The sequence below is a fragment of the Artibeus jamaicensis genome, unplaced genomic scaffold (genome assembly GCF_021234435.1).
Source record: "Artibeus jamaicensis isolate MK-2021 breed Jamaican fruit bat unplaced genomic scaffold, CSHL_Jam_final contig_511, whole genome shotgun sequence".
NCBI classification, from domain to species: Eukaryota; Metazoa; Chordata; class Mammalia; order Chiroptera; family Phyllostomidae; genus Artibeus; species Artibeus jamaicensis.
The window spans coordinates 3400944-3418986 of record NW_026521866.1 but is presented as its reverse complement, the minus strand read 5'-3'; the positions used below and the strand labels follow the sequence as shown (position 1 = coordinate 3418986).

At 42.7% G+C, this 18043-nt stretch overlaps 1 protein-coding gene across 1 annotated transcript; it reads right to left on the bottom strand.

Annotated features, from left to right (window-relative positions):
- Positions 1-406: 406 nt before the first annotated feature.
- Positions 407-17608, bottom strand: CIDEA (cell death inducing DFFA like effector a). The gene is made up of 5 exons (XM_053668841.1): positions 17504-17608; positions 9061-9205; positions 8151-8297; positions 2603-2784; positions 407-893 (listed from the first exon to the last, which is right to left on the bottom strand). The coding sequence occupies exons 1-5, from the start codon at positions 17539-17541 to the stop codon at positions 746-748; spliced, it is 660 nt and encodes a 219-aa protein (XP_053524816.1). The 5' UTR covers positions 17542-17608; the 3' UTR covers positions 407-745.
- Positions 17609-18043: the final 435 nt, after the last annotated feature.

The following is an 18043-nucleotide window of genomic DNA, read 5'->3' as shown; positions in this document are numbered from 1 at the left end:
CTATTCTCCTCCGCTGCCTCCTGGCTTGTGGCAGCCAGAGTCAGAATTCTGTTACTTGTAACCAAGGGTCCCATCGAGAACACAGGTGTCATCAGGAAGTGAAGACAGGGTTCACTAGCATCATGTATCAGGTCTAGGAGTCGAGCAGTTTGTTTTTTTTTTTTAGGAAAAAAGCTGAAAGTGTTCTCTGAAGACATTCCTTAAGCTTTAGGGTCCCTTTAGCTCATTTAGGATCCATATTAAAAACAAAACACTAACATTTGACAGCTCCTTAGTTCTGTCTCACCATGTACTAATAAAGGCTTAAAAGTGGTCGTATCTGTAAGCAAAATATTTCTGGCTGAGTTTTGCTTCTATATGGAAGATGAAATGGTCACCAGAAAGTATTACACATATTACAAGTAGCTCTTGTGATTGGTTTATTGCAGGAGGTGAGGAGCCAAAAGGGCCTAATGCAGGTGGTGGTGTTCCTTAGCCACCCAAGACATTCCTGCTCCGGAGTCCCTTCCTCCCCACACGGAGGCACCTACCCATCTCCCACTCAGGGCACCCTGCTGCACAGCCCCTGTGTCATGTGCCATCAAGTTCCCTTCCTTTTATCTGGGTACCATTCCTGAGCAGAAGTGATGGACAGCTTACAAGTGCATGTGTATGTAGTACATAAGTGAACATGAGCATCTTCAAAATTCGTCATTTGAGAAGGAACATGTGGGTCAAGGTTGGTTAAGCCCTTCAAAATGCAACCCTATCCAACTGTGAATTTCTGCCTGAGGCACAACCCAGGAGAAGTGTGCTCTTCTGTGTCACCCAGCACTCTGAGCATGTGCTTGCCCGTGTAGATGAGGAGGTGTCCGGTTACTTGGGCAGCATGGGACAGGAACCGCAGCAGGCTCCTGTAACAGAAGGGACGAGGACGTACATCAGGCTTGGCATTCTGAGCCAGCGAAGAACAGATGGAGTGGGAATTTGTCACAACCCCCATCCCCAAAACATGGGCTCAGAGCAGGCAGTGCTCACACCCTCCTCTCATCCCACTTGGGTTAGCTAACACACAGATGCTACTCGAAATATCTGAGTAGGACCCGGAACTCTAGTTTTGGTGAGCTCCCAGGTGGTGCTGATGACACTGACTGAACCTACCCTTCCACTAGCCACCTAACTAGAAAGAGCTGAGAATAAATACTATGTCCTATCTTTGGCCACTTGCTTATGCCGGTGGCCTGGGGTGTGTGGGGCTTGTTACTGAAATCAGTCAAATCAGGTGTGAACAGAAAAATTAGCTTAAAGAGAGGCTTACAAAACTTGCAGCTGTGATTCTGTGACCCAGTTTGCTTAGGGCAGCTGGGACATCCCAACTTGACCCTGTTGTGGCATCTAAGTTCTAAGGCTGAGTCTGGGATTCATGTTTTTTTTGGACTAAAAAAGTTGCTCTCACTCAAATTCTTATCTGCCAAGTTCAAAGCTAACTAAAGGGCTTCACAGACCTGAGTGTGTTCCAGACCCTAGAGAGCCATCTGTGGACAGCAGTCTCATTTCCGAAGCCTTTCTCCTCCTGAGCTCTGGGGAAGTCAGAGCAGCCTTTACAGGACAGTGGAGAGAAGGGCTCTCAGAGGAGCAGGCAGGCCTGCTCAGAAGGGCTGTGCAGACAGCACGGAGTCAGCAGTTACAGCCTTTTTACATCAGCTTTCAAAGACCTTTTGCCACTGTAGTCTCTCTGTCCACCCATCCCTCCATAGAGAATTAGAGCTATGGAGCATCAATGATGAAGTTACTGGAGGGACAGGTGTATGTGTATTCCCAGTCTATGCAATCATGAAGAACTTGGAAGCAACCTTCTCATTTTCAAGATGACAAAACAGAGGCTCAGAGAAATTAAGTAACCTGTTAAAGGTCATACAGCTCCTTGCTTAGAGGCTGAGAGCAACCGTAGGTGTTCCTCTCAGTTCAGGGCTCAGTGACATGGTGTCCAACCTGGTTATGGCCCAGAAGTGTTTCTGGTGAACACACAGAATTTGTTCAGGTAGGTTGGGGTGGGCACCAGGGATCTGTTTCTGTAGACTTCCCTGTGACGCTGTGTAACCCGCCCAGCCCCAGCCGTGTTTCCACGCCACCTTACTACTAGCTTTGAGGTAGTGGGGAGACAGAAATACTGTAAAAGAGTATTTATCCAGGTTTGGGTGGCTACTCTCTACAAACCAGGTCAGAATCTCCGTGGCTCTGATTTTCTCTGTCATTGCTGAGAATTAAGGTTTAAAAATGCACAGCTCTAGTTTTTAAAAGAAATTTGGTTCTTCTTTACATTAAATTTTTGTTTCCATTAAGTATTTAATAATCTTTGGAGAAAAAAGTACATATATTTTGGAATAAGACTTTTTGTTTTCTGAAATAAGTCTGGCATAAGAGCCAGACTCTTACAAGTTATGAATTACTCATATGACATTATGAATTAGAGTGAACTTCAACAGCTACATTCAGGTCAGGATCTCTGAGAAGCAAGCTGGGGACAAGCTGCTGGGGACAAGCTGCTGGGGATGGGCTACAGGGACCAAGATGCATGCAGCTTCCATACAGTTTACCCTCAGTTGACCCTTAAGTCTGTTACCTCAGCAGGGCCTTGAGCCCTGTACACCGAAAGTCATAGGACACTGAGTACATCTCATACATGGTGGCCTTCACGTTGAGGCAGCCAAAGATATCCTTGGGATTCAGCTTGTACAAATCGAAGGTGACTTTTGCTATTCCTGATTTCTTTGGTTTCTGGCGGGCGGCGATGTAGTTAATAACCTAGAACAGCAAGGGAGGAAGAGAGACAAGGAGCATCTCGCCTATGACGTGCAAATCCTGTAATTCTGGTTTTATGCTAGTGTTAACTGTTGGTTTAAAATCTGTCAGTGACTCAGCTGCTAATTATCTGAAGAATGTTTTTAACAGACTAATATGCTGATACTGCTACCAGGTCCAAACCCATAAGAAAGTACCCTTCCTTAATCTCCTTTGAGTTCAGTGACTCAGGATGACTCAGTCGGCTTCAGGGCCTTGCTTTCAGGACTTAGGGATCAATGAATAGTTGTGCTGTGAACACAAGGTATTGAGAGGAACTCAAGCACAACCACTGTTATTTGATTGACATGGACGATCTCATGACTATGAAACAGTCTGATTAAAGAGAAGCAGTTAGCATTTTTTTTCCATTTTATAAGAGGCTTCTGGACAGTTTCAGAATCACATGGCTAGAAGAGTAAGAGGCAGTGTGAGAACTCTTTTAAGGCATCTCCTCTTTTCTAGTAACTGCCCTGGAGGAAAGCTGACTTTCTGGGGACACCAAAAGAGGTCTGGTTCCAGTACTCACTCTCAGTCTACTTGAAATCACAGACCCTTTAGGGTGGGAGGAGACAGTGTTTATAAACAGCACTGCAATATAGTCTTCCCCACCAAGAGCACTGAAAAGAAAAGAGCTGTGCCAGGGTACACACACCAGACCCAGGGCTTGCTCTTCCACACACGGGTCTTGCAGTGTTTAGGTTCAATGTACATAAATCAATAGTTACAAAGCCTGTGTTGATTCTGGGGTTGGGAGTGGTCAGGCTATGAATATTAAATCCATAATGAAAATAACCTACTATATTTGAGTTGAAAACAAACTCCCATTAAAGCACTCCAACCCTTCTTGCTGGAGCCCTCTTCTTTCCTCCCACTCAGACCATACACAATGAGAGATCCGGGCTGTTGCCCAACGTTGAAGGCACACGAGGTCCTGCAGCCTCTTCACTTTAGGGAGTGCAAACACCCCATTGTTCAGGACATATTTTTAAAAATCAAGAGTATACTGCTGCAACTTTTTTTGTTGCCTCATGTTCCTTTCTGTTTTATAAAAGTTTTTTTGTCTTACTTTCCCTAAATGTCTTCCTTGAGTGTGGTCTTAAATCCAAATTAAGATGTGCTCACAAAGCTAACCCACTTGCTATCTGACTCAGGGCACATGGAGGTCTGTACTGCTGATTAAGGAAGAAGGAAACGACTCTTCTTGCCTTCTTCCCGAAAGCCCTTTCAGAAGCTGCTTCCTCATAGGCTTTGTGACTTTGACACTAAAGAAGGGAGACCCCTGGTGGTTATTTCTGGGTGGGAAGTTCTTGCCTAAGTCAAATAAAATTGGCCTCACTGGTAAAAACACCCCCAAGTCGGGTAGGATCTTTATTTGGTTCTGAGGTGCACATTTCCACCTTGAAGGAAGGTAGCTGAAAAGTGGAAGTCAAGGGAAGACTCAAACCCAAACTCACATGTCGCCCAGGCCACACTAGACTGAGGATGGCTTTAGGACTCTCCTAAAACCGTATCTCAGACTTACTTGTATCCCATGCTCCTTTATCACTGCCCTGTATTTTAGCTTGGCATCGTAGTGCCCATCCATACTTGGGGCTTACACATGGTACACATGTTCCATATTAACCAGTTCCTCCCAGTGACTTCCATGATCTACTGGCATGATCAGCTGCTTTAAAGATACTTTATTTTAAATTGTATGCTTTTTATAATTGGTCTGTGGCTTTATTCTTCCACTTGGAAAAATTACAAAGTATTTGACATGCATAGGAGTGTATATACATGTAAAAATAAGGAATAATAAGATGCGTGTACCCACTCTACATAAAAAACTAGTATAACCTTATCTGTCTCTCCCAATTATATTCTTCCATTTCCCAAGAAAAAAAACTTAAGTTGTGCATCATTCTATTACTTAAAAAAATTGGCATGTGTATTTTAAGTATTGTATAGGTAATTTTATATGTTTTTAAATTATCTATAAGTTATTAAGTGCAGAGGTTCTCAAAGTGTCATTTGGAGACACCTGGGGGACCCAGAGGTCAAAACTATTTTTATAATAAACACTAAGCTGCAATTTGTTTTTTTACTCTCTCTCACAAGTAGTGGCATTCTCCACTGTACATTTGGGAAAGCTGCATAACTCAATGCATCAGCATTTTCTGAATGACCAATGCATGATGTTAAAAATCATCCCTGCCAAAGACATCCACTAAAGCGCAAGATGGACCAGTACATTCCGATGTAACAGATGAGGCAGACTTCACAGGCATACCTTCAGATTCCATGCTGTGCCAGCCTTTAGGACACCACCACTTGTTGAGTTGTGGTATAGTATCAAAAGAGTATCCTCAGTCATCAGAAAAGACCATTAAAATACTCTTTCCTTTCCCACTACATATATTTGTGAGGTCATACTTTTTTTCCCATACTTCCGTTAAAACAATATATTACAACAGATTAAATACAGACACAGATATGAAAATTTAGCTGTCCTTTATTAAATGAGACATTCAAGAGGTTTGCAAAAATGTAAACTAATTTTACTCATTAAATATTTGTTTTAAAAAAGTTTTTAAAATAAAGATATGTTATTTGCCATGAACTGTTTTTGGGTTATTATTTTTAATGAAGTAATACATTTTTTAAAATTCTCTATTTTAATTTTGAATATGAGAGCTATCTATATCTGTAGCTTAGAGTTTCTAAGCCTTGGCATGATGACAGTTGGGGCCTGATAATGCTTAATTGTGGGGGCTTTCCTGTGTGTTGTAGAATATTTAGCAGCATGTCTCATTCATACCCACTAGATGTCAGTAGTATATCCCTCTTCCAGAGGTAAAAAAAAGGTTTCAGACTTTGCTAAATGTCCCCTGAGGAACAAAATAATTCCTAGTTAAGAACTCCTGCTCAATGAATCTATAGGTTCTATTGATATAACCCACAGAAACAAAGCTACTTGGGATCTTTATTAATTTTTAAGAGTGGAAAGAGAGATGAAAAAGTATGAGGACCAAAAAAAAAACCAAACCATTCTGAGGACCCCTTGCTTAATGTATTATTCTGCTATGTTTTCACCCAACATAGTTGGTGAGATTTATTCACAGATGTCTGTAGTGGTGTATCATGCATTTTCACAGCAGAAGAGTACTCTATCCAATGAATATACAAGAGTGTGTTTACTTATGTTTATTTATACAGAAGCACTTGGCTGGGTATTTTGTGCTGGGTATATGTGTAAGAATGGACTTGCTTGGCTCAACTCAATGGGATAAAGGCAAGTAGTTTTAAACACCTGTTGGTGGGAGCATAAGAGGGTTCATTGTTCCACATTTTAAAAATCTGAAAAATTTAAAAGCCTAATAATACCGAATCTGGTAATGGTGTAAAAGAGTATCTTGCTGTGCTCTTAGGTTTCCTTAGTCACCAATGTGGTTGAGTGCTTCCCCATGTTTTATTGTTCATTCTGCAGATGCTTGTCCCTTGTTTCTGTTCATTTTTCTATTGGATTGTCCATAGTTTCCATTTCTGATTTGTGTGAGTCCTTTAAGTCTGAGAAATACTAATTATTTGTCAGGTTATCTTGGAAACACCTTCTCCCCCTTGCAGCTTCTTGTTTTACGTCTTTTATAGTATCTTTTGATGAACAAAATTTTTAATCAAGTTTAATTTATCACCTTAAAAAGTAGTTTGTGTTGTGTTTTGCTTTAAAAAATAACACCTGAGAATGCCAAGTAGACATATAGCAGATCTTCTCAGTCATGTCTCCAACTTCCTTCCCATTCCCTACCTCTCTCTTTGTGCGTCACAACATGAGCAGCTTCTTTTGACATAGCTATAGTCCTCTTGCAGTTTTCATTTACTGTAACTGCTATATTTTTCATTTTTAGAAATTTTATTTATCCTTTCAAGTCTATTTAGTTTTAAAAGCTCCTTTTTGCTCCTTATTACATTAGATTACTTTTTATGTCTCTTTGAACATTTTAAATACACTTATTTTATACCCTGTACCTGATGGTCCAACATCTAAGGTCTCAGCAGGCCTGACTTTGTTATTCCTTCTTACTCTCACACTTAGTGCCTGAGTCCTTATGTTTTGTATTTTATTGGGAATTCACATTTGTTGGAACTTTAGGAACAAAAATTCTTTCAGCCTGGGTCAGTGCATTCATTCTGAGCCTGTTTGCTCCTGCTAGTTACATGGGGCACATGAACCCTTGATCACTGGGACTGGAGGGAGAGGCTATTTGAATAAAGAGTATTCAATGAGTAAACTCCTTCCACTGATGCTTCCTCCCTCGATTTCTGTAAACTAAACTTTCAGCTTGGGTGATTTTAGAATCAACAATCCCTATAACCCCATGAAGGCAGCTGTCTCACAGATCCCCAGGAAGAACCTCTAAAAGTCTCTGCTTTATGTGGGCATCTCTAATCTGACTTGCACTTTTCTGTTAGCCTGAGACTTAGTTTCCTCCTCTCAGCATCCATCAAAACCAAACCCTTAGTCACTGAGGTCAGTGGATGCCCACAGGTGAGAGTCAGCTTCAGTGTTTGCTTTCCTTTCTGGTTTCTGGCTCCCACAAAAAAAAACTGGCCTCTGAAGATTTCCTTTTCTTAAAGGTCAGATAGGCATATAAAAAGATGTTCTAATATTTATTTCACATTTCTAGTGGGAGGGTTTTCCAAGATATATATATGAAACTATATAAGCTATAGTTTTCCTAGAAATAAATAACTTTATTCTATATCTTTTCTCTTTTAAAAAGTATTTTATTTATTTGTTTTTAGAGAAAGGGAAGGGAAGGAGAAAGAGGGGGAGAGAAACATCAATGTGTGGTTGCCTGTTGTGCACCCCCTACTGGGGACCTGGCCCACAACCCAGGCACGTACCCTGTGTGGGAACCAAACTGGCTACCCTTTGCTTCACAGCCCCGTGCTCAATCCACTGAACTACATTAGCCAGGGCTATCTCTTCACTTTCGTAAATCTTTGTAGTCACACACACAGCCTAAATTCATTGACTGTGTTAGCTTGTTGGCCTCCTAAGGATAGAGACAGTGAAAGGTCAGCAGGTCATATCTACAAGCTTTAACAGGATCCATAGCTATTCATTGCTCAAACACTAGATCAGAGAGCATCAGCTCACAAAGATGCTACATTTCCTAGAAATACTTATACCAAATGCCTCTGAGGGTGGTTCATCTAGTTATTAGGTGAATACATAAAGGATATTTTAGAAAGTGGGCAAGTCAACACCAAAGTAAGGAATTCACTTTTGCAGGTAAAAAGTCTAACCAGTAGCTATTTTGGATAACAGTGTGTTTGCTTACCGGTGTCCACTTCTGTCCTTTTTCCAAGATCATGAAATGCGTGTTATCTCCTAAGGTCTGAAAGAACTCTTCTGTGTCCACCATGGTGCCGTCTTCCTCCAGCACCAAAGTGACCAGCGTGCTGGTGATAAGTAAGGCATCCAGAGTCTAGGTTGGCAATACATCAGAGACATTTGACCATTCACAGACATTAACTATGTTATCGTTTCAGAAGAGCTGGGGGATTTTGATAAAAATTTAATGGTCAAGATATATCTGAAGTGGTGTCTATGATTCAGTCCTGGCTTGGAAAGAGACAAATTAATTAAGATTTTAAAGGGACCTATCTTCAGAGATTTCAATGGCATGAGCTAAATGATTACATTTAATATTCAGTTTCTAAAAATACCTATTTTGACAGATAAAAAGAATAATCCTCCACATACAATATTTAAGGAGCTTGAGTCTTACATGGCATATTTGAATGCGTCTCTCACTTAAGAGCCTGCATGTTGGATGCTTGTTTCTCATTTCCCTGGGTGTGTGTGTCTAGGTTATGCCTCCATGTGATTCTTCCATATTTTATGACCTAGGACACTTAGATTAAAAAATATTTTCCACTGGCCTTTATAACAAAAAACAGATTTTCAAAGTCTGCTACTTCCCTATATTCTCTCTTGTCAAATAAATAAAGTTACATTGTCAACTGATGGCTGTTTGTAAGGTTTTTGTCTTTGTGCCTAAATCTCTCATGGTACAAAGATGCAGTAATGTTTCCTTTCATTCTTTTATTCTCCTTTAACTACTTAGAAATGGTCCCCCTTAGACTCTTCAAGGCCAAAGACATGGACATTTCATTCTTTGCATTGGCTTAGTACAAAGACCCTGAACCTTCTGAGCACTGGTGGGGAGGTACTGTGGCTGGTGGTACCTTGCTGAGCAGCTCCTTCAGACTGCTTGCCATCACTCCCCGCCGGCTGCTTCTGTCGTGGTTTGAGACTCGGAAAGGGCGAGCTGAATGCATGATGGGAGTGAGTAGGACTCTCTTAGTCTGTGATCCTACAAATGTCAGGGGCCTGGAAATGGAGAACAAAAGTAAAAAATGTATTTGATATTACTTTTTCAAAGGAGTCTTTAAAGAGAGGTTTGAAGTAGTACAAATATCAAACAATTTTAATATCTACACCTAAAAGAAAGAAATCCAATGGTTGGAAAGTGTCAAAAATTATGTGTCACTATCTATTTATCTCCAAATATCCAAGGAACAAAAAAATACATAAAATTAAAGACACAACCATTATTACACCAGAACACTCAAAGTCCTTGCAATGCAACATTATAATCTGGATCTAAAAACTGATTAAAAGTAAAATTTTTGCTGAAAGTAATGGCAGAAATCAACCACTCAACCCACCAGCCAGCCAACCAAAGTCCTTGCAGTAAATAGTTGAGAAAAAATGATAAAGGTATTAAAAGAAATAAGAATTCCATTCTGACCCTGACTGGTTTGGTTCAGTGGGTTGGGCATTATCTATAAAAGGGAAGGTTGCTGGTTCCATTCCCAGTTGGGGCACAAGCCTGGGTCACGTGGGTGCGTGCACACAAAGTAGTTACATATTTGTACAATAAGACCAAGCCAGAAATCGATAAGCCAGATATTGATCACTACAGCAATAAACCAATTAAAAAAATTAAGTTAGGGTCAACAAGCAACAACAGAAAACTGTAATAACTGTGGTTGGAATAACGAGAAGGAACAGAACTTTGGGCCATAATCACATGATCCTCTGAAGTAATTTCCATATTTATCAGAGAACTAACTCAAAATTTCTCTACAAAAAAGAACTAATGTAGAAAAATAGAAGAATAGCAGCAAAACAAGTCAAGACAATTTTTTGAGAAAAGAAATTACTTATGATTATTAAATTTTCATCACATAGCAACTATGAAAAAGTAATAGAATGGATAAATGAGAAATACAATAGCTGATAAGATGCTTACTTCATATTCAAGTTATTTAACAAACCCATATTTTGCTCTATAAATATTAACTCAATCTTCAGAAAGTTGTGATAGCTATAAATTTCTCAATTTACAGATGAGGAAAATCAGTCTAGTGAGCTGCCCACAGCCAGTGGGAGCCAGAGCTGGGATTCAGCCCCAGGTACCTGTTCTTTGTCTCGTGAAGGTGATATAGTTACTAATTACTAAGTAAATAATAAGAAAAGTTTGCATATTAGTGAACATATGAAGCTTTCGATGGCAACTAAAGAAATATAAAACCATTTTTGATACTCCACCACATGCTTAGAAACCAAAATGCAAGAAGTTGTTTAAAAATAACTCCATAAAGGTGGGGAGCAAGGGGCGGGGGAGGCTGGGATGGGAGAAATAGACAAAAAAAACTGTACTTGAAAAATAACTAAATAAAATTAATAAAAAAATAACTCCATAAGAAGAAACAGATGTGCCTTGCTGGTAGTATTAGAGCACAGGTGGCCAACACGAGCTCCGCTGGCCGAATCTGGCCCTCTACCTTCATTTATCTGGCCCAGCACCTTGTTTCTACCTGGCGGCAGCTCTGAGCTCCTTGCCCCTAGTTAAGGAGTAGTTACATTTATACAGTCCTAAAATTACATTGGGCCCTTTGAAGGCAACTGCCAGGCTGATGTGGATCCCGGTGAAAGTGAGTTTGACACCCCTGCACTAGAGGGTGGTTGCACTTTTTGGAGGCAAGTCTAGCAGCATGTAAAGAGCTTTCATCCAAGACTATAGACTATTTTATACTGAGGAATGTATCCACGTAGAAATTATTCAAAAGAATATAAACAGTAATTAGCTCTTTGTAATGTATATTAGCTCTTTGTAACTGTCTAACCACTATGCTATATACCTGAACTTAATACAAAATAATATTGAAAGTAAACTGTGATTTAAAGAAAAAATTAAAATTAGAAAGAAGAAATTGGCCCTGGCTGGAAGCTCAGATGGTTAGAGCATCGCCCCAAAACACGAATGTTGCAGGTGCATTCTCCGGTCAGGGCACGTAGGAGGATTAACCAATAAATGCAGAAATAAGTGGAAAGACAAATCAATGTCTGTCTGTCTGTCTTCCTCTCTAAAATCAATAAATAAAAGATTTAGAAAAACAATGTCTTAAAAAAAGAGAAATTAGCAACGTTTCAGGCAGATCTTGCTTCATGTTGGGTGCTGCGATCCAGGACATGTGACCTTGTTTAGTCCCCAAGCCCCCAAGGCACCAGCGCTTATAGCTGCACTCTTCCTAGAGTAGGTCCCACCTTCAGATGCTCAGAGTTGTTGACAATTTGGACAGATACTTGCACTGTGAGATTCTAGAGAATGACACAAAGGACAACCCTGTAGAAAATACAAAGTAAGGACCTGACTGCTTTCTAACACTTATGACAGTTTGTTTAGTCCAATGAAGGCTAAAATTCTAAATACCTGTACTGCTTTAAAATGCCTATCAACTAGGATTTAGCACTTTATTTTTATACACACACATTGTCTTGTTTATTATGCTTTGTTTTCCCAACTACATTGGAATTTCCTTATGGACAAAGGCTTCTTTGTTGTATCCATGCCTAGCTTAGTGCTAAGCTTAGAACTTTTACATAGTATATTGTCTAAACTGAAGCTTTATAAATGGACATAAATGAAAATTCAATGCCTCACAAGTAATTTGCTATCTGGAAAACTGATTGTATCATAATGAACCAGCTCTCAAACACTGTCAGGCTCAGTTCATGCTACCGACAGTTGAAGGAGGCATCCCATAATAGCAAGTGTTTGTGCCTTATCCCTGTGCCTCATCAACAGACTGGCATTATGGAAACAGACCTAGATTATTAGCAATAATTTGGCCTGAAACATATTCAGCCAGCATCACATTAGTGCCTCATAAGTGCTCACATCTGAGCACTTGCTATGGCTGGCAATGTGCTAGCTCTTTACATAAATTAACTAATTATCATCACAACCTTATAAGGAAAGTACTATCCACTTCTCAGATGAGAAAACTGAGGCTCACAGTGGTTTCTCAAGGACACTCAGTTAAAAAGGAAGAGAGGTCTGAACTTCACACCTCAACAGTAAACATCAGTCAGGAGTGCTGTGAGGAAGAGCTGCTTTATGACTGAATGGACAGCAGTGTTCTCAGTTTGCCCCTCAGCCCCTTTCCTTTCGACCACTAGAGTCACTGCATACTTGGTATCCAGGGAGGCAACAGCAAGAGGATTGTGCCAGGTCAGTGGTCTCCAGTGGGGCTCCTCATCAGAATGACAAGAGACCCACTGGGTAAATCAGAGCCTGAGCCAATGCGGCAGTGGGACTACCATCAGCCTGTGAACATTTGCCCTGATTCCCAGGAATTACAACGGGTTCCACGTCACACAACACAGTGAACAAGCTGCTCACATTCTGCTGAACTGACGATACAGAGAATTCCTTTAGTCTCAACCCTGGTGACCGTGTGGATGGGACAGCGAGGATTATTCATATTATAACTTACATTTAGAACACAGGTGGCAAACACCAGGCCCATGGGCTGAATCTGGCCCTCCACCTTGTTTTATGTGGTCTGTCACCTTGTTTCTACCTGGCGGAAGCACCGAGCTCTCACTTGACTGTTAAGGAGTAGTTACATTCATACAGCCCTAAAATTACATTCAGCCTTTTGAAGGCAACCTCAAGGCTGATGTGGACCCTGGTGAAAATGACCTTGACACCCCTGCTATATACCCTAGCACCTTGCCTAGTAACTCTACAGGATCAGTATTACAGATGGGGAAAATAGGCTCAGGACATTGAGAAATTAATCAGATCAGAGTCAGAAAGTGCTAGCACAGGGGTTCAAATCCAGCCCCTGCTTTCACAACATGGGGCCTTCCCTACCAGGTACAAACCCTCCTATGTTTTTTTGCTGGACCCTTACCAGCAACAGCTTCTCCTCCCACAAAGAGGGAAGTCATTGCCATTGCCCACGAGGCCTTCTAGATTCTATGCCCACTGAGACCAGGGTCTGTCTGTACATTTTTTACTTACCCACAGCACCTCACTCTGTGCTGGCACATGACCTAGTTAGTCGCTGAGTACAAGATAGGACAAAAATCAGAGAAATAGGAGAACAAAGTTCATGTCTTGGAATGCTAGGTCTATGCCCTGGTGGCCAATGGCACACCTTGTGGGCATGAACAGCTTTGACCTAGTTGGTCCCATATCTCTCCATTGGATACAAATGCTCACACCTGCTCCAGTGACCTAGCACAGCTGATTATACGAAGTTCTTATTGTCCCGTAACTTGTGACAAGAGCTGGCAGTCATTTCTGGTTCTCCCTCTTCACACTGCCCTCAAGATGGTCATTCTTGCTAAAAAAATTAAGTAGGGGCATACAGTCTATTGTTCTTCTTACCTGTTACAGGAGACCTGGGTCATTGTTGGAGAAAAGGCTCATGGAAGACACATAAACATTTTTCACGACCTGAAAATTAAATTCTGCTCTTTTTTTCCGATGATCAGGATAAGTGATTGGATGTGCCAAATTATGTACAGTCAAGACTGTCTTACATACAACACAAAAAGTGGTTAAGTTAAATTTTACATACACTAAATCCATTTAATGAATACTATATGAATGCTTATTCTGTTCTGGCTAAATGAACAGCAGCTAGCTGTTAACCAGCTAGCTACATGGGCAAAGCAACACAGGGTGGGAGAAAACTAGGTTTACAGTTCTGAGCATGGGAAGCACAGAGTTCATTCTTATATTATTATTTATTAATTATTGCATTATTTTCCATTCAAACAACTATAAAAACTATAAACCTACTTTGTCCCACCTTGTGTATTAATCCAACTCTCTTCTGGTTTTCTTAGTAGAATAATTTATGTCACTGGCCATTAGCACAATGCCTAAAATATGTTGCTATCTCCCCCTCAATTTCTTATGATATGTGTTGAAACAGGAGCACTGAGAAGCCTTAAAATTCTGTTCTTAGATACACCACACATTAGTCACCTCAAACACCCGGAAAGTGTGGACAATCATTTGAAGCAGGAAAGGAAACAGCTCACTAAAAGGAAGAATACAGACAGGGAAACATACGATGCTGTTCAAGGAAATAGATTGTTTCAGGGAAATCAGACGATAAGTGAAGTCAGACTTCACAGAATTAATCTTCAAAACTGTAAAGGGACATATCTTTCAGAAGTGAGGGAAACAGTCTTTGTATTTTCCCTCAAGGGAACAAGGTGTCCTCAACTTATAAAAGTGTGAGAAATAAAGATACAAACAGACTGACAGTGGATGTGAACTTTACTCCAGTAAAACAAAGCAAACCCCCACAGGCCATGAGTAAGCAACTTTATGTGGCACCCTGTGGGTTGATGTTTATTCTGAGAGTGCTGGAAGAGAAGGCAGGCCCAAGAACAGGATCTCTGTCAGCCAGAGAGAAACATTTTGGTGTCAACAGTGATGAGGTGACTCCATAATTCTGGGTAAGATACTGTGCAGGAAACTATACACAGTGAATCAATGATTGAGGGAACCCCATATTTCATTGCTATGTGGAAAAAGAGGAACCCATATGAAATAATAAAACACAGACAGGGGTAGGATATAAGTCAACTGAGCACTATTGCCAAAGCCAAGAGTGACAAGAAAATGTTAAGGAGAGAAGTGTTGATTGCAAAGAAGAGAATGCAGAGAAATAAGACAGCTTGGGAAATATTCCTAGCTTTGGCAAGGTCTCCATGAGCTGTAGAAATTTACTTGCACGTAAACTTAGGGATATAAGCAAGGAATATTATGGTAAAAATTTGTACTGAAATTGCAGCTTGACAAAACCTATAGTTTCTTAAGAAAAGGAAAGATGTAATAAACAGCTATAAAAGCAGCTATAAAATGCAATATATGCATCAGCTTTATAAGAACTTCAGAGTTGGCTTGAATGTCGTTACTGACAGGGCAAAAAGACAGGTCAGGCTTTGTCTGGGACGACACACACGGACATCCTCAAAGTCCAGTGTGTGTTAAAAGACTTCAGGCTCCTTTCGTTCCAACTAAGGCCTTTAGTGATTACAGACGAGTAACGGACTAATGACTGGTTAAAGATCTGATAATCATTTACACATAGCTGATCCTAAAAAGATGTGATTCAGTCACTTTATTGGCAAAATGCGGTATTTACTAATAAAAGACAGAGTTAGGCCCTGGCTGGTATGGCTCAGTGGATTGAGTGCCAACCTGTGAACCAAAGGATTGTTGTTTTGATTCCCAGTTAGGGCACATGCCTGGACTGCAGGCCAGGTCCCCAATTTGGCATATGAGTACATGCAGAATGCAGCCAATTGATGTATCTCTCACACATTGATGCTTCTCTCCCACCTTTTTTCCCTCCCTTCTCCACTAATAAATAAAAATAAATAAAATCTTTAAAAAAGAGAGAGAGAGACGTGGTTAGGACATATTCTCCACTTCATTTTATTAAGGAGCACCGAGAGGAGAGAGATGTCCTGGAAGACCACAATTACAAATGTGGCAGCAAATGGCTCATGGGACTGTGCAGCCTGGACATGGTTTTAGAGAAGGGCCACGAAGAAAAGTGTGTTCTTTTCAACAAGTACTACAGATTGTTTTCTTCCTGTTTAGTTTGGAAGCAGGTAGATTCCAAAGAATTACAGCTGCTCAGTTTGGAAGCAGGTAGATTTCAAAGAACTGCAACAATAAATAGCCAGTCACGCCTAGAGCTTGCCAGGTTCAGAAGGAAGGTGTTTCAGAAGATAAGATATTTCCTTATCCTTTGATTTGCCAGTATTTCATAAGCCAGTTGAACCCGTGGAAACCTCAGACAGATACACTTTGGATTTGGGGACACTCTTGTAGGGTCAGGTGCAAGGGGAAGGTCAGCCTTAATTCTGCACGTGTTTCCTCCTCCTCCTGATCCAGGCAGTACCAGGGTGGAGTCAGTGCCCTCCCTGAAATTTAGCCCACCAGCTCCTCAGTGTTCTGAGGAACTTGGAGAGTGGGTACTTGGATGTTCATGGGAGAAAAGTTTGGTGGATGCACTCCAAACTGTTCACAGTTGTTATGCCTGGGAGTGGGAGTGTGGAGTGGGTAGTGCTGGAAAGAGAAGAAAAACAGGAAGGAAACCAAGGGCCTTACCTTGGTGATTAGACCATGTTAGGGAAAACACACGAACCAAGTCTGTTTCTCACCTTCCCAGGGTCCCACCACCTGACATCTTTTTTTTTTCTTCTTGTTTTAAAAAAGAAAGCCACTGCAGTCCAGACTGATCATCTATACATTTTGGAAACTGTTTTTCTAACCTTAGTTTTACACACAGCCTCTTTAAGAACCCAAGTTCAGTGCCTAGTTTTATGAAGTGATTCTCCCCTCCCTTTCACCTCCTCTGTCCCTCCCCTCCATACAAACGGGATCCATCATCTTTGAAAACCTGCATTTTAAAGTTCACAGGGGTTTCTTCATCCTCTTTGGAGTACTTCGAAGATCTTCAGAGAAACAAGGTCTCTTTCTTAAACCTATAAAGTTACAGCCACGCGGAATCTTTAGGATTTATCAACAGGGGTTAGTGTGGTATGTCGACAGGATGTGAAAGAAATTCAAGGAGGGGAAAGGAGTGGAACCAAGCCAAGAGGCTATGGGGTCTGCGGCCCGATTCCTGCCCAGACAGCTCCCTTTGGATGCAGGGGCACCGGGGGGAGGGTTTCTCTCCAAGTCCCACCCGCTACAAGTCCGGTGGGCTCAGCGAGCTGGGCCCAGGAACTTAGAAGTGCCTCCCCGGTCAGTCAACCCTCCCGTTGGAACCCACAGCCCGCACTCGCCTGCAGGGATAAACCTGGGTGCCCGAGGCCTCTGAGTGTCCCGCCCCAGCTCCCGCCGCGAACCGGAGGACCCCGCGAAGCCCTGTCCCCATGCACCTGGGTTCCCTGGACGTCGCGCTCTTGTGTGTCAGCCGCTAAGGCAAGAGATGCGGCCACTCCCGCACTCACGCCTGATAGACACTTGCTTCGGGGACGCCCGCGCGTCTGCGCACGTGGCACAGACACACCTGTGCTGGCAACCAGCCGGAGGAGAGGGAGGAGACCGGCTCCGGCTCTGCCTCCCCAGCTGGCCCGCGGCGTGGGCGCCAGGGGAGTAGGTCGGTGCGGGGAGCCGGGCTTCGGAGCGCGTGGGAATGTGGGGCCCTTGGGGTGCCGCTGAAGAGAGCTCGCAGAGGGGGGTGAGGGGTTCACTGAGGTGCTGGGCGCAGGAGGGCGCGGGGCACCTTGCTCACGGTGCGGTACGCGCCGGGGCTCTGGCGCGGGGCTGAGCCCAGCTGTCTCGGAACTCGCCTGATCAGGGCTCCCGCGTAGTCTCGGGCTATCTCCATGGCTCCGGTCCCTTCAGGGGCGCAGCCTCCACTGGAGAACGCGGCCTCTTAAAGCGCCGCCTCTTAAGCGCCGCCGCCAGCCCCGCCCCACCGCGGCCGGACCAGCGCAGGGAGGGAACCCAGAGCTGGGCTCGCCTCTGCCCAAGGTCGCGGCGCAGCGCTCTGGGGGCGCGTCGGGGTCCACAGCCCTTCCGGCCTCATCCAGGGGAGCAGCGTTCCGAGACCGCTGCAGAGAACAGTAGCGACGACCTTGGAATCCCCAGATACTCCGTGGGTCACTTGATGGTCGCCTGTCAGCCTTCCTTTACCTTGCACTTTCAGGTTGGGTCAGTTGACATCATCAACCCCGACAAAATGGCTTTGGCTGTGGAAAGGTGGATGTGCTGGTTTAAACTCAGGTCACAAGGGGTGGGGGGAGAGAGTGAGGTGCAGGATGTGCGCCTTAGTGACCCCCCAGGCCGTGCTCAGTTAGCGCTGGAACTGCTCCCCCCCCAACCCCCAC

Bases quoted from the DNA above. Each gene is read 5' to 3' on its own strand.
- CIDEA (XM_053668841.1), bottom strand. From the start codon at position 17,541: ATGGAGATAGCCCGAGACTACGCGGGAGCCCTGATCAG. The intron at 8,298-9,060 runs GTACCACCAGCC...TTGCCAACCTAG, and splicing joins TGAAGGAGCTGCTCAGCAAG to ACTCTGGATGCCTTACTTAT. The intron at 2,785-8,150 runs GTAAGCAAACAC...TTGCTGTTCTAG, and splicing joins AAGGACAGAAGTGGACACCG to GTTATTAACTACATCGCCGC.